We start from the raw sequence: 17,107 nt of genomic DNA, 5'->3' as shown, positions 1-17,107 counted from the left end.
AGTAACATAGACCGGTTCCATTTTCATTACAAGAGTCGCACCTGAAGAGAGCGCTTGGGTAGGTCGGATAAGGTAATAAGTTTAGAAGGTGAGTAGGGTGAGACGGATGGGAAAGAGACCGTGCTGCGGTGAAGCACTGAAAGTGAAGGTAAACACTGCAACCATCTTCATCGCACGAGTAGCCCTCAGTGTTGTTTAAGATAGGATAATTACAGCAGTAACAAGTGAGGCTCTTACCTTTCAAGATTTTGTGGTAATAAAGCTTGTGTTTATGGCTAAAGTGCATAGTCATCTTTAATTAATTTGTGAAGCTAGCTCTTATTTGTCACATTGATGATATAGCATATAAACACAAGCTATATATATAACTCTTAAAGTCCCACAATAATATTAAGTAAACAAAGTCGTCTAAGATTATGTATTTATGTTATAATGTACACACTACGTGCATAAGTTGGTAGTTTGGTACACATAAAGTTTCTATCAAATATTTAAATGAAGGCCAAAATGAATTTTAGTATCTTTAATTTGATTGTTTTTTAATTTTAAGACTTTTGAAAACCCCATAATAATTCATCCATATAAGAAATAGGGCTCGGATTTTAATAAAATACTTCAAGGTAAAAAACCAAAGCAGTACTAGTTCACACTTTCATGTTAAAGATACCACCAAGTCAAAATCTCAACATAAATAACTATCAAAACAATCAAAACGATGTTATATTTCTTGTTATACCTAACATGAAGTGCAAGGTCATATAGAACTCTTTTGTCAAGACTTCATGAACATCAAATGTTGATTAATAATGAATTAATGATTACGTTCCAAATAAGACTTACATTCTTCAATTCAATGATTTTTTTTAAAAGCATAAATCATTCACATTAATACAACATTACTCTTCGATTGCAAAGTGGCAAGATACAATTACAAAAGAGGACTAGTTACATTAAAACAAACGAATGGGTTGGTGGCCTATTGGTAAAGTCTTTGACCTTGAGGAAAGCTACCAGGGTTCAAATCTCACTTCCTACATTTGTAGGAGTGGATTATTATGGAGGGATTTCGAGAGTCCTGGGTTTTATCCCAGGCATGCGTGGTTCGTGCATCGCATACTGCCCAATTGGATGTAACTGTGGTGTCTCGAATGCTAACCGCTAATTACTAACTACTAACTCGTTGTTCAAAAAAAAAAAGTTACATTAAAACAATTCCAATCCTCCCAACTAATAGTTCTTTGTTTTAATCTACTTTTATACCATAAGAATCCAATTGCTTTGATATCAAGAAAGACCTTATCCTTACATAAAAGAATATGATTAAAAATCTTATTCTTTTTTACCTTCCATAGGCATCAACGATGAAGATGATGCCTTTGAAGATCTTTCTTTCTTTCTGCAATTCAATGATGATTGAGTCTAATATAAATAATATCAAATTTCCTAAGTTAAAAAAATAAAATTGTAAATATGCAAGGCAACCAAGAAAACGATTGTATTATGTCAGCAGTCAGCTAATGACTTGGTCAAAACGATTTTGTTGTAGTCTCTTTTTTTTTTTCTATTCCCTTGCGTCTAGATTTAAGTGTGGATGCTAATGTTTGAATGATATTTAGTTAAAATATGAATATGAATATGAATGTTGTGAATTATCTAAATGATATTTTATTCATTTGAAATTAATAGTTTTGAGTAAGTAATGTATTAAAAAAATATTATTAGGATTACATAGGTAAACTTGGTATATCTAAAATTTAAGTTTTAAGACGAACGACTGATTTGTTTAATTAGAACTAGAATTAGACGTAGAAATTATCTTTTATCATATAATTTGTGTCATTTTATTATAGTTCCCGTCATGTTACTTTGGTAGAAATTATCTCTCTCTTTTGGGTCCTTAAATCCAACGTGCCACGTGTGATTAACTTTTGTGTTGATTTTTCATTGTGATGATCGATCCCGACATTTTTTTTTTAGGTTATCATCATCATCATCATTTATTTTATGTTACTTTGAATGAAATCGTTTTCCCTTTTGACCTCCATAAGGTAGATGGAGTATTGGGTTATTCACTTATTCCTCTTCACACGCGCATTCCTTCCCACTTATCTATCTTTTCTTTATTACTCCCGCAAATACCTTTTTTTTATTTTAGACAATATTTTACCTTTGAATTATTATAAGTGTCCCTGACTTTTTATGTTTTGCCCATAATGAATTATAATGTACACTCTAAACTTTTATTTTAATAATTAACACTTTAAGTCTTTATCTTCTAAAAGTTTTCACTATTACAATTACATCAACATATACACCACTTAAGACCACCACCACCACCAATAGTACCATCACCGACACCACTAGACCGCCTCCCCACCACCGTCGCCGCATTGCGCGGGTACCATGCTTGTATTTCTGTATTAAAATTATCACACCCCCTATTTTTAGAAATAGTTACAAAATAGTTACATACTGAATTACTAAATTATTCTTAATAAACACTCACTATGAAAAGAGTGTTTATAAAATACCAAACTTTCCATTAATCAATTAATTTACACTATAAACTTTTATTTTAATATTTAACACTTTAAGCTTTTATCTCTAAAAAAATTTCAACTATCACAATTACATCAACCTACACAACTTGACACCACCACCATCACCAATAGTACAATCACCGACACCACTAGACCGCCTTGCCCACCACCGTCGCCGCATTGCACGGATACCATGCTCGTAAAAAATGTATGTCTATTCATCTCATCACTTTCCCATTTAAAAAAACCAAAAACAATAAAAGATAATAAATTAAAAGAACGGTGATAAAATAGGCACCATCCATGGTCCCTAATTCACTCCCCACCCACAAGTGTCTAATAGACGGGCGGGGCGCGGGGCGGTATTCGTGCAGCTGCCATTAGGTCCCAACTTCTTGCCTTTTGTCATACCATCCACTCTAAATTCTAAAACCCCATGTGTTTGTGTTATATCTTTCCAAGTTTTTAGGCATGTCATTTAATATGTCTCCCTAACTATTTTCCTCGATTGTATAGAGTTAATTAGGGTAAAAACTTCCTAGTTAGCTTAAGTGGTTGAGCATTTGCCTTACAAGCAAGAAGTTTTAGGTTCAAGATTTGGAAGTCTTTCTATGAAGGCTTGGCTTGGGTATATCCAGGTTCAAGTCTGAAGAGACAAGGTTTACCCTTATTGATCGTCGTGCCTTCGGGCGGGTTAGTAGGGGGTTTTTTCCCATCGGGTACTTGAAATAGACATTTCTACTTCGAGGGAGCTCTCTAACGCGGACCTGATTAAGACAACATATGTTAAACCTCCCACTGTCGAATCACGACACGAAGTTCTCAAGTGAAATTCACCTTTCAAAAAAAAAAAAAAAAAATTAGGGTAAAAATATGTTGGTCTCCATATATATGTTTCAGATTAACGAATAGTGCCATATTTTTCATGTGTTAAAGTGGTATATTGCAGATATTTTACATAATGGAGTTTTTTGTAAAACTCCCATGTAAACATGATAAATCATTTTTCTTTTTCTTTCTGGACCAGAGAATGATTTCAATGGGTTTGTAGTTATAGTGAGTCAAATCCGGTGATTGAAGCTGCAAGCTTGTACAGCGATTTCTATTTACAATGGGTGCGAAAATCCAGTGTAATCAAACTGGTTAAAGTATTTCATTCGAGATAATTGGTGAAAATACAGCACATATTATTTATTACAATCTTATCCCAACAAAACCAAAATGAATGTACTTTAAGTTTACAAGGAATGAAAAGAAAGATAACAAACACACAAATTGTCACACGGCTCATTCAAAACAAGCTAATGTAATACAGAACAGAACACAGATATTCAATCAACATCCATATTCAATCGAAATTCAATTATTACGTTTAATTAGGATGACGTGAGGCCTTTATAAGCACAGTGTACGTGGAGATCGAATTTGCAGTTGGAGCAGCTGAAACTAAAACCCTTACCATTTTCACCACAAGAGTCGCATTTGAAAGAATGAGTGGAGTAGGTTGGGTAAGGTAATAAAACCAGAAGATGGGCACGGTGAGACGGATGGGAAAGAGATTGAGTGGCGTGGTAGCATTGGAAGTGAAGGACATGTTTACAATCTTTTTCATCACACGAGTATAGCGACGTCTTACAAGGCATTTTACATCCGTCGCAGTGGTATTCTTTGCCTTGCAAGTTTTTGTAGTAAGTAAGCTTGTGTTCGTGGCTAAAATGCCTGAAATCTGCCATCTTTATTTATGAAACTAGCTCTGATTGACATAATTATAGAAGAACCACAACCTATATATAACTGTCAAAAGTCTTTAAAAATATTATGTAAAGAAAAAAGATTATCTGCAAAGTCGTCCAATTAAGACCTTCTCTGTGTGAACCAGTTTAATTATATTGTACACACTATATATACAAGCTAGTTTATACACATAAAGAGTTATTTAAAGACTTGAAATCTTTAAATTATTCATCAATGAATTACCTATATAACTACATTGTGTCTGGGGTATTGCTACAATAGTATGAAACCGAAAGTGACATAGCATGATAGGTCTATATAATTATGTAACAAACAAAGAATTATCAAAATCATTGGGTGGTAAGATGTTTAATATTATTATACCTAACTTCTTGTTATACCTAGTGTCCTAGCACAGATTGTTAGGTCTTAAAAAATTACTTGATTTATCTTATGATGTTCTAAACACGACTCATATATTGTACTATAAGATACAAGTCTGATATCAAGATTAAGTTAATAGATAATGACCATCTAATTATTACTTAAAGCTTCAGTCAATTGAAACGCATATTTGTAAATTGGCTTCTCATTAACTAAAAACAACGTAACTTATGTAAAGTTTGATCTTAAAACAAGTTTGATTTTTATTTAATTAGCATTAAACGGGTAAACAGAAACGATACTATAACCTCAAACAACATGAAAGCATTAGATGGACCTGATGAAGAGATGGTGAATAAGGTGATCCGAGATTCATATAGACATATGGTACCATTTCACAACAAAGTGTCCAACTGTCCAATGATCAAATTCTTAGTACAAACTACAAAAATAAGTGGCAAGACTCAAAATATAAATTAGCATATACAAGATCCTTTTGTCAACAATGACAATCTTACTCTTTGTAATTTCGCTTTTACGTCTTTGTTTCTCGACCAGGCCCATATACGGATTTTAAGCACTTCAACTAGCTTAAGGAAGGTTTCCACTTACATATAAGTGGTCAGTGTGACACAAGAAACAAAACAATCTGGCTCTTTGACATCTTATTCATGCTTTATTTGTGCACACAAATGAGAATATCTGCAAAGATGTGCAATCCTAACTTAAGATTGACCGCAAACCAGGCTCTCCATGTAAACGAGCTCTTGGCCAATCTATATGTTCATTCAACCCAAATATGTGTTCAGAATGAGAGACAGAAATTACAAACACGGCTCTCTCATATACCCAAAAATAAATCACACTTTAAGAATATCATCACCAGATATCTCAAACTAACAGCACTCATACAATCTTTCCTCTTTTAAATAAAAAAACTGGTAAATAACAAAAAAGGTGAGGAAAGATGATCATCCGTCATTGTAGATTACCCTATCTCTGATACTGCTTAAAGAATGAAGCACTTTCAGGGAAGGCGTCGATAAAGCTTGAAACTAGTTGTTGTGGCAACTCGGGTCCTTGCAAGAGTACATGGTGATTCTTTTCTATCAATGACTGCACAATGCATAAGATATCAACTTCATCCAGCTCACCTGCATAGACAATATATCAAATAAGCAGGAAATCTGATAGAAAGCCAATAAAGTGGTGCCCATTTAATATTATAACAAGATTTATATAACCCGGGCATTCAGCGAGGATGAACTCCCATTTTAAGTCAAGTCAGACTTATTCAATTTGTTTTTACAAAAAAATATTGAAAACCCATTTAGGAGTAGGTTGTGTAATTTTGGTCAATCCGGAACCCAAGTGGCCTGATATAATCTAAGTTCGGATGAAACAAAAATTTCATTAAGTAAACTAGCTTGGAGACAACAGACTCGGTGCCGGTATGTTTTATTTCAGGCCCCACCTCAGCACTAGAATTAGACCTCATGAAGAAATTTTAAACTGAACTTTAACATAAGCCCCACCCTCATATATAACATTTTGAATTTCCATATAAGTAAACATAAATCAAATGTCCTTTTAATAAATGGCAAGATCGGTGAATTCTCATGATATAGTGCAACAAATTGGCAAAATTCAAATAAATATAAAAAAATCAAAAATGGTTAAATTCTTGTGATGAAGCACAAAAATGTAATGAAATCAAATGATAAAAACATTGTCAAAGCACTACTCATTTTAAGTTATTAGAGCTGATGTAAAGGTACATTCCATGACAATATAGATTCATTTGATTGCCACATTGCCTGTACACTTTGTAAAACCTCCCAAGGAACACTTTGCATGACCATACAAGGGAAATAGAAGGTGAGCCTTTTTTAAGTGGCTAGACTAATGCCAAAGGAGAGTTTTAGAAGGAAGTTTAGAAGAATGTAGCACTATTCTTCATAAAACACTAGAGGGTGGCAATTTCCGGAACGACACACGACATGAAATAAGTGGGATTGGGTTGGAACTATAGAGGCTTGGGTCATAAACTGGTCAACACGTATAACATGTTTGATATATGGCTTGTGTTTGGGTTGACCTTTGTAATCCGTCTAAAACCCACCAACCTGTCAAAATCTATAGATAAAATAATTATGCATTAAAACTTTAAAAGTTCAGTTCCAAATATTATAACTATTTTATGTTTTCTTATATCTATATCTTAACATTTACTGTGCATCTTCAAAATATTTCATTTCCGTTTACCATTGGGTCATTTACTTATTGTGTGAAGCTGTGAATTCAAAATGCCAAAAATCTCAACTTAAAACTTCTATCAAGTATGTCTTGATTTAATATGGGTTGAACGGGTTGACACAACTAACCTGTTTATTAAGTGGGTTGGGTTCTACTTTCGACATTATTATTTTGGGTTTGAATTGAGATATATGGCCCCGGCAACACACTAACCGTAACCCGTACCATTGCCACCCCTATAAAACACAGGTTGTGGACTGAGATCTTGTTTGTGAGAGTGAAAATGGCTCTTTGAGGTTTTGAGGTCTATTCAGAAATTATAAATAATGTTGTTTCAGTAGTTAAAATGATCAAAGTATAGTTACCCAATTCAATTTCTTGCTCTTCATCTTCCTCGGCCAGTTCTTCCACACCAGTCCCATTTTCCAGCTCAATTGCCGCTTGTGCACATCTCTCTAAAAATTCTTCTTCAGTTTCTTCATGTACATCATCATCTGAATCCTAAAAAAGATAATGAATGAAGTAAGAAGCCTTTTTTGACAAGACACAATATGACTTGAAATCAAAGACATGAACAGTTTTATATTTCTTAGAGCTTACACCCTTCTCTCACCCGGTCTACCAAGTTATAGACAACTTATGAATGCTGTTGATGCCAATTTATTTCCTGAGGATGGATGATATAGCTAGAGGTGGCAATTTCATATAACTTCATTGGTTGATTTGGGATGTTTTTTCTCAAACTAGTCAATTAGGAAAAAGTTAGCTTTATGCAGACAGCCTCATATACTGTTTTATTCAATGATATAGGTTATTAGAGTACATTATCTGTGGAACCACATTTAACACATTGTTTATTTACTATAAAAAGAAGAAACAAATTAAAAACGAACATAAAAGTGTCATCAGGTAAAATCAGCACAAGTTGGTCCAATTTAAAATAACCAGTTTCAACCTGATCCGTTTTGACCTATTATCCAACCCAACCCTGCCCATCTTGCCACCTCTAACGATAGTTGTTTAGCAATTACCAAACATTAAGCAAATATATACAATCTCAGAACAACAGGTGAGCTGTTAGGTTTTAAAAGGAAGTTATATAAATGAACCAAGAAGACAGACCTCATCATCATCATCATCATCATCATCATCATCATCTTCGTCATTATTGTCATCATCATCAGTGTTCTCTTCTTCATTTTCATCATTATCTTCATCCTCCTCTTGAACTTCTCTCAACCGCACAGATGCTTCCATTAATGCAGCAAAGCACTCCCACAACAACCCACTACTCTGATTCCCCATAAGCAGCCGAGTCATTGCTTTTGCTAATGTCATTACTGTAACATTGTCATAGTGTTAGTGAGGAGTTTCAAATGACAATAGCCAAAGGTCGAATAACAATTAAGGTGGTAAAATGAAAGTGATGTTGGCCTGGCAGTTTAAAACAAAAAATTTTGTATGCCATGAAATGGCCAGGCAGCCTGGCAAGTCACAAAAAATTGTATGCCTTAGGATTGCCAATTGTATGTCTTGATATTGTGACCTTTAAAGATAAAAGACAAACACGCAAAATTTTAGGAGGAAATAAAATAACATATATAGTTAATTTCAGACTCTAGTTACCAGTTAACTTAATTTCAGACTCTGTTGAAAGACCATGTTCAAACTTGCTTGTAGAGATAGAGAATAGTGCCAAGGCCCAGAGTCTGAAGCCTTCATGTTGATCCGCCTCCAATGCATTCTCAACAATTTCAGGATAACATAAATAACATGAGGATATTGCAAGCAGCAGTGGCTTCCAAAGAGGAGAAGGTTTTGACTGTTTTTGCATGAAACAAGAAAATGCTGACTGGCTGAAAGCTGTGGTCACTGCATGCATTCTACGTTGTTCTTCGGGTGAACAAGTCAAATGATGTATGATTAAGTGGACAGAAGAAGAGGCTCTATAAATGGCAGATGGACTCTGTGAAAATGCATTGCTGACAAACCCACAGATTCCTTCAATAATGGAACGTTGACCTACAGATCCGATAACAAAGTTCATCAAATTGACCCTCTTGTGGAGATAAACGGCTTCTTTGATGCAATTGAAGATAGATGAATCCTCCTCTTCCTCCCAATCATGCCAATCTGATATCAGATCAGCCCAAACTAGCAGGAGTTTTGAGACTTTTTGCTTTTTAACCACATCATTTTCATTAACATCAGATATGATGAATGACAGTAATGTTGATGAATCATCTACGCAGCATGAAGGGGGCAATTCTGAATCTTCACCTTTCTGACAATTCACGTTGCAAACAGGTCAAAAGCGTATAGCAGTAGTTTAGAGAAACAGAATTAAATAGGTAAAAACGGCTTAAATGTCGTAAATCACCAAAATTATATTTCTATTATTATGAAAACCTCCTAAATCATTATATTCAAAAAGATCAAAAGTAAAACATTAAAAATAATTTCCCTAATCAAATTTACCAGACTAATTATAGAATAGTATAACAAGTTTGACATACAGTGTTTTAGGTATATATCTGTCGGGCACTAACCACTTGACCCATATCAGAAGGTTACCAGCTTTGATCCAAATCCATTATGGCCTGTTATCCATTCTGTCACCCATTTTCCTCTAATAGAATTAATAGAAACTACATGAAATTGTTAGAACCAACCATTTCGGAAGGTCTCAGCCAAGCCTCTTGCAGGAGATCTGTAAAAGCTTTCGCAATGGTGGCTCGCCCAGCAACCACAACAGTATTTGTTACATCATTTTCTGCCTCCTCGGCCAAAGATTCTTCCCAACACTGAGACATAACTGATAATGCTGCAAAACCTCGCTCAACCACCTACAATGGAACCAGAATCGATAACTTCACAGTTTCTAATTCTCATCATCTGCTTGCAAGTGAATATAAAAGATGCCACACTAATTAAACGAGATAGAATAAGGGAATAGCATTTCATCTTACTTAAACTATTCTGTATAGAACAAATAAGGGTCGAGGGTTTACATGCTAAAGCAGTCATTAACTACAGCCATCAAAATCAGCTTGAACCAAACTATCATATATAGTATAAATTAAAGGTGGCAACTTCAACCTATTTGATTATAAAAGGCCAGGTTCAGGTTACATTGTTATTTTTGAAGGGTCAAGCAGGTAAAAGTAAAACTTTGCTACAGGTTGAACTGGCTATAAGTTAACTAAAGTGAATTTTCCACGCTTAAAATCTCATCAAACATTTATTAAGGAGCAGATATTGTTGATTGCCATCAAATTCAGCACACTAACTGTTTATAAAAGAAATGACGTGCAATCAACCACGCAGTCACCCACCCAAGATAAAAAAGAAAAAAAAGAAAAAGAAAAAGGAATTGCCACCTCTACTACACGTTATGCCTGTGAACTGGTGAAAATGAGGAGTAGATACTTGTGTTTATGTTAATGGAACATGTAACACATACAACTAGTATCAAAGGATGCAAAACACATTTCCTCCAGTATGATGCAATCAAGGACTAAGAGCAGTATCCTTACTTGGGGCCATGGCTCAGGACTAGAAGGGATATGCTTCAGAATATCTTCAGCTAGCAGTGAAGTAATATGTGGGATATGAGAAGCAACATTATCACCTCCAGCCTCCACCAATGTTTTAAGAAGCTCAAACATAACAGAGGTCTCTTCATTATTTTCTTTGATTTTACCAACTACAATTTGAAGAACTGGTAACCACTCGGGTGGGAAGAAGTCATTCTGCAGAAAGCAAAGGCAACACAAGAATTATAATATGGAGGGACACACAATCCCACAATCACAAAATCAGAAATAGATATTGCACAAGCTACATACCTCAACAAGTTGAGCAATTGCACCAGCAGCAGATACTCGTACAGGATAGCATGAAATATCCTCAGTGTCAACCATCATCAAGGCTTTTAGCAAGGAGGAATAGACATCAGAGCTCATCTCCTGAATATATCATAGAGAAGAACCTCAAGAAATTTCTACAGATACTGCATAGATGTGGTAAATATGGAGAGGGCGGGAAGGTTTGGTGATAGATAAAAACAGTTAATTATATGTATGGGTTGAATTGACCAAAATACCTTTTTTTTTAATCTATAATTGTTTTTTTAAATAATTAGTGCCACATATGATAGATATAAGTGTATTGCTATTACAATTTACTACAATAATAATCCATTACTATATTTTAATAACTAGAAGTTTTTATGCATTAAGGATACACTATCAGCACATTCCAAATCAGTTAACTTATTTGACTGGTCGTTTTACCTGTTTGAACCATCAGCGATAAAAAAGAAAAAGAAAAGAAAAAACCCAAATTGACACCATAATAATGAATATAGAACTACAAAGAAGCTATATATAACTCACTTCAGGAATGCAGGAAACAAGCTCTCCAAGTATCCAGTTAGCAGAAGCAACCAAATAAGGATGACAAGATGCATTGTACAATGGTAGCACCCGGGATCGAATAAGGGTAGTTGTATATGCAGGTTTCTGCTCCCTCAAAAACTGAGTACACATTTTAGATATGAAATTAGATGGTGTACATCAAAATGTTTCAGTGTCACAAAATTGATGCCTTTGTAATGACTACCAACTTTTGAAGTAGATACAAAACAGTTTTGACAGAGAACCTTACATCTACGAGGCTTCCATATGCCATCAAAACACCATAATAACTGTCACAAGTGAAATAACTATAAAGTTAAGGGCGATACAGAAAAAGTGAATGAAAGTTTAGAATTACTTCTTATGTAAACGTTGTCGAAGTAGATGTACATTATACCTATCATGATATCTTTCAAACGTGTTCCAGATTTTAACTTTAGCAAGATGTGTTTGTACTACCAACATAAAGTGATTTGGATACTTCTAACTTCTTCATATATATAATACCGAACTAAGCCCCAACCCATGTGACAGTAAAATCTAAATGATGTAATATTAACCAATTGCCCTATTCAATGTAAATTCAACTTTTGTATAATAAAGGATGTTGCAAATGCAGGGAAGCTGGAAGCAGTCTCTTTACCGTCGGGTAGAGGCAACTCCCCAAACCCCTCCTTTTGACGGGATTGGGTACTGTAATTACAAATGCAGATAAGGAAAAAGATAAAAGTTAGTTTACCTGATAAAAGTTGTACACTTAGGACACTATTTGTACATGTGAATGGCTAAGTTTTATTTTGTACACATCACAATTGGGAAGAAATCATACTCTATCAGTATATCTTCATATCTACTTTTGCATATATTTAATACTTTTTTATGAGCATTGTCAAGTGTTTGGATTCACATCCAATCTTCCTAAATCCGATCCTAACTAATGGGAAGAATCAGTAATGGACTGGTGAGCTTACTCAATTGTAGTCTTCATTGAAGATGTATTTACATCAGATGGAATAGGAAACTTGGACAAAAACGGGAGCACCAACAACTCTCCCATAGAGCTCCGACCTTTAAGGTTGTTCTTTTCACCCTTTTTACGTTTGGATGTCACTGAAGCCACAACTCGTGGGCCCTGCAGACATGATTTCGTTCATTTAAAACATTTAACAATATGAAGATGGGGAAATACTGATACAACTGACCTTTGATATTGAAATAACACCAAGTAAGTTTAATGCACTTTTTCTTGGAGTGAATAGATCCTCTCTCCATCCTGAAATTTCTTCCTGCCAGAAGAAAGCAACACAATCAAAGATATTGAATCATCTACAGATATAGAACAAATGTACTCATCTGAATAGAACAAATGTATACCAATTCAGATGGGAGATTCTTTCTTATGTACTCATCTGAATCTTCTTCCCACTCTGTGATATCCTATAACCAAATATTCCCAATAGAAGAAAAAACATCATTTATCTGTAGACACCACGCTTACTTGCAAACTCCAATCTACATCTAGGTTATGAACATAAAAGTGACATATCAAACCTTTTCATTCATTATAATTGCTGGGAAAATTGCAGACTCCAATAAAGATGAAAAGTGTGGTGAAACAAGTCTCCATCCCTGTTTCCAGATAGTGATATCAGATGTCAGATGAAGACGAGCAACATAACTAATGGTCTAACTGGCTAATGCACTGAGTCAAACTTACAGGGCCTGTTTCTAGGAGTCGTGATATAACATCAAAAGCTAAATACACAATCCTCTCTGCTAAACTATCCAGCGTCTGTACATCACACATCAATCAATATGCTACGATAATAAAGACTGATATAGAGTTAAAGTACAGATAGCATTAGAAGATCAAATAACTAAAAAAAGGATCACATGTAACACAGCATGGTAATAAAAAAAGATATGACTGTACATAAAGACATCATAACTCAGATATAACACATTCAACATTGTACAAAATGTGGCTAAAAGATAAGAACTTACACTGAAGTCAGTTTTAAGCTTGACTAGTTTCACAACTGCATTAATAATGTCTGGCATGAGTCTGTGAAAAGAAATGGAAAAAATATGAATAGTGATGGAAACTTTAAATACAACTTATTAGACTTGATCAATGTTAGTGCATTACTTATCAGAGAACTTCCTATGTCGGGTAATAAGGGCACAGAAAATAAGCAAACTTCTCTTCCCGGTCTTCAACCTCAGTGTGTGTCCATCTTCAGAAGAACCACAATCTTCAAATCTTATTGAGTGAAGGATGCGAATCAAATCTTGGCAAAGAGAAGAAAGTAGAGGGACCAAGACAGATGGCATATGTGATCTCACCTACAAAAATTGGGTATTAGTAATACACCCAGAAGCAATTCCAATAGTAAAAGAGGCATGATATAAAATTGGAACTGCAAGGCATTTCAAGCTGAATATTATATTAAACATGTGTCGTTAAACATGAGGGGTAGTTGTGTCTCATACCAGATCAGCAAATGTGTACTTATCTTGATATAACATGCTTTTTACAAGTTATATGAAAATGAAACATAAAGATCATCTACAAAAACTTTATCATGAGAACATGTATGCACTTGCATATGATAACAAGTATCAGCTTGCTTCTATTTTGAATACGAAGGTCTTGGTAACATGTAGGAATATAGCATTTGAAGATATCAAAAACTCTTAGTCATAGTAATCTCCACTATCACTTTTCACTTACAGCATAATAAAGGCACTTGCTCAATATAAGAAGGTTCTTCTCGATATCCCTTCCAGCTTTATTTTGAATACACAGGTCTTCCACAAATTGATGAAATACAGAAACCAGAGGTACAAGGATTTCTTGTGCAATTATCTGCAGCTGCGGAGGAACCGGCTCCTTTGCTAATTTGGGATTCAAAAAGTACTGCCAGAAATGCATTGGATCATTAGAGCTAGATAGGGTGTAAGTAGGCCCCACATCTGATATAATGGAGAATATATCACACCGCTTTCAGGTCCACAATGATTAAGAAACTCTTTCATGGCTACTACTTTTCCAACGTCAGTTTTACCAAATATGATAATGGAGACGGCAAATACATCCATCAAAAAATTAAATTACAAACAGACACTGTTAACATTTTTTCAAATCACCTGGAATGGTCTGATTACAGCCTGGAGAACTGTAAGGGCATTGACGGCCTTCCATCTAGAGTTCCCACTTGTATTAACCAGATCACTGTCTTGAATTACTGATCTCAGCTCGGGTACCAGTTCAGGCCATAAATTGTTCTTCACAAATTCTGCATCAACAACTGGACGAAACTGCACCAACAATGTGTCAACAACTGACCAAGTGAGAAGATAATTATAACAAAAAGTACACATACCGCTTCAATCAAAACTTTTAAGATTGCAGGTTCTGCTTGAAGCAAAGAACGGACAAGCACGTCTTTAAACTCCTTGCTGAATCTTGAGGCTCCCCCTTCTTCAATCGTATTCCGCCTTGTTAAGTTCTTTAGATACGTTGCAGCAGCAATACTTTGACCTTGGTTTCCCCCGCCTGCAATTATTATAAAATTCAATTACCTGTCCCAACTTATTTACCCATTTATCTATAACCCTTAAAAAGCATATTACTCGCCGTCGCCACCGCCACCATGACGCTGACCGCTACCACCATCGCAGCATCACCCACGTATCTGTCTAGTTACTAATTCAATCAAATATCTACCATTTTCTCATCCTCAGTTACCGTTAAAGTAATAACTCCAACTTAATAACATATGCTAGTCAATTTAAGAACAAAAAATTTGGTCAATTATCTATACTATATTATAAAGCAGATCTCTCTTGTTTACATTTTAAGTTTCAACATTTACTTTCCCAAAATGCCCATATATCAATTCTATACTTACCTAACACCTTTTCTCTCTCCTCAAATCTCAACCAATTATTTTATTTCTCTCTCATCTATAAATCATTTATTCCTCCCATTCATTCAAAATCTTTTATCTCAAAAACCATACATCGATAAATTATAAAAATTATATGGGTGTTCTTAAAATTTCATGCTCTTTCATAGAGATGTCATTCGATATACTTTCGACGAATTTTTAAATCCGAGGGCGAACGGCTAAGGCATTTGGCTATCACACTCTATGACCTATCACCTCCTATGACCAATCACACTCTATGACCTATCACCTCACCATCTCACCGCCACTAACTCGAAGGCCTCCGCAACGCGCGGGTACCGTTCTCGTAATAAATTACATAAATCTCATGGAAGAACACATTAAATGAACTCTTTTATTCACTATTATTATACTAGCTTTCAGTTACATTAAATTTCTCTGATATTTCTTAAAAAGAGCTCCAAAATTCTTACAACTAAACAGCTCTGTAAATTCTATTAAAACTGCTACTATCAATCTCCGGAAACGATTTTGAATAACGGTTAATTACAGGTTAACTTTATCGACTACTTAAGAAAATATATCATGAATAAATAAACTTTTCCACATGTATATTACATACAGATCATATATGTATAGCTCAAGTTAAAATTTAGCTACTCAATTAAAAAAAATACAAGATAAGGAGTTATAATTACCGATGGCGATAGAGATTAGGGCAAACGGGAAATTAGGAGTTAGAGAGAGGCGATCGAGAGCATCGGTGGCGGGACCACGAACATCGGCGTCGGGGCTGAGAGTGTTATTGAGAAGCTGAGCAACTTGCGCAGCTGATTCCATAATTGTGATTGAATCAATTGGAACCCTAGCTATTTCAGGGTTTATGTTTTTGACTGTTGTGTGAAAATTGGGGGAAATGGTGGCGCCAAAATGTGTATATAATGGCGGGAACCTTTTGACTTAATCGCATATGATTAAAAAGATTTTAACCACTTACTAGTTTTATTTAGACGTGGGTTTAATTCATGAATTTATTTAGAATCTTCTATGACATTTAGCAAAATAAAAAAAAAGGAGATTTAAAGAAGAGTTAATACTTAATAGAATCTAAATGGTTTTTAAGATTTATATTAAGACTGAAAACTTGTAAAACACTGCATAGGATTGGATGCTTACTATTTATTTATTCTAACTATTTTAAGTCTTTTCTTTCTAAGAGCTTTATCGAAATATATTTTCATTCAAATTGTATACTTTAAATTGTTATTAATTAATAACTTATGTCAGGGTGTGTATTTAATTTACTCTTTTTATTTTAAGCAGTAAATTAGTTACATGTAAGTTGTTGCATAGCCATCTGTTTAGGGGTTTTTTTCACTTAACAATGAATCGGTAAAGTAAGCTGGTGCTACATAGCGCTACTAAACATTGTTAAATGATAGTAAATTAAGACATGTAGTATTTATATGAGAAAAATACATCAAAATATAACCTATTTACCTAAAATTCCTAAAAAGGGTAACCTATTTAATTTTCCTCTATTTAAATGATCTAGTTTTCATAAATTTCCTAATAAAGGGAACATCGTTAGTTTTTGACACCAAGCCCTTGTTAAGTGCCACACCACCACCGGCCGCCGCCGAGGAATTGCCGGAAAATTGCCGGCAGGCACCACTACATCACTATCTCCACCTTATTCCACTCTATCACCTCTGTGTTTCGAGTGATTAAGTGCATAAATCGATAAATTGAATATGAATTCGTTGTGGTTTTGTGATCATAAAGTATTACTTTGATTTTCAGACCTCGAAATCAAGTATTAGTGTGTTCTTCGTTCTTCTGGCGAGCTGTCGAAATTTCA

The 17,107-nt window shown here is 34.7% G+C and overlaps 1 protein-coding gene across 1 annotated transcript; it reads right to left on the bottom strand.

Annotated features, from left to right (window-relative positions):
• Positions 1-5,299: 5,299 nt before the first annotated feature.
• LOC122580382 (importin beta-like SAD2 homolog) lies at positions 5,300-16,134 on the bottom strand. Its single transcript, XM_043752656.1, has 20 exons — positions 15,945-16,134; positions 14,719-14,891; positions 14,483-14,653; positions 14,067-14,252; positions 13,482-13,678; positions 13,337-13,397; positions 13,050-13,124; positions 12,884-12,961; positions 12,707-12,769; positions 12,535-12,618; positions 12,304-12,464; positions 11,583-11,622; positions 11,312-11,452; positions 10,763-10,882; positions 10,451-10,666; positions 9,587-9,760; positions 8,541-9,198; positions 8,037-8,254; positions 7,280-7,415; positions 5,300-5,812 (listed from the first exon to the last, which is right to left on the bottom strand). Exons 1-20 carry the CDS (start codon positions 16,084-16,086, stop codon positions 5,652-5,654), a joined length of 3,255 nt encoding a protein of 1,084 aa, XP_043608591.1. The 5' UTR covers positions 16,087-16,134; the 3' UTR covers positions 5,300-5,651.
• Between the last annotated feature and the right edge of the window lie 973 nt (positions 16,135-17,107).

Source organism: Erigeron canadensis, chromosome 1 (assembly GCF_010389155.1).
Source record: "Erigeron canadensis isolate Cc75 chromosome 1, C_canadensis_v1, whole genome shotgun sequence".
NCBI lineage: Eukaryota > Viridiplantae > Streptophyta > Magnoliopsida > Asterales > Asteraceae > Erigeron > Erigeron canadensis.
The sequence above is the reverse complement of the archived record's forward strand: the minus strand, read 5'-3'. Positions and strand labels throughout refer to the sequence as shown.

What these genes read in the sequence shown, in the direction of transcription:
- LOC122580382 (XM_043752656.1), bottom strand. Translation starts at nt 16,086, where the DNA reads ATGGAATCAGCTGCGCAAGTTGCTCAGCTTCTCAATAACACTCTCAGC. An exon ending in CATAGGAAGTTCTCTGATAA is followed by an intron (nt 13,398 to 13,481) that starts GTAATGCACTAA and finishes TTCTTTTCACAG; the next exon opens with ACTCATGCCAGACATTATTA. An exon ending in GACTCCTAGAAACAGGCCCT is followed by an intron (nt 12,962 to 13,049) that starts GTAAGTTTGACT and finishes ATCTGGAAACAG; the next exon opens with GGATGGAGACTTGTTTCACC.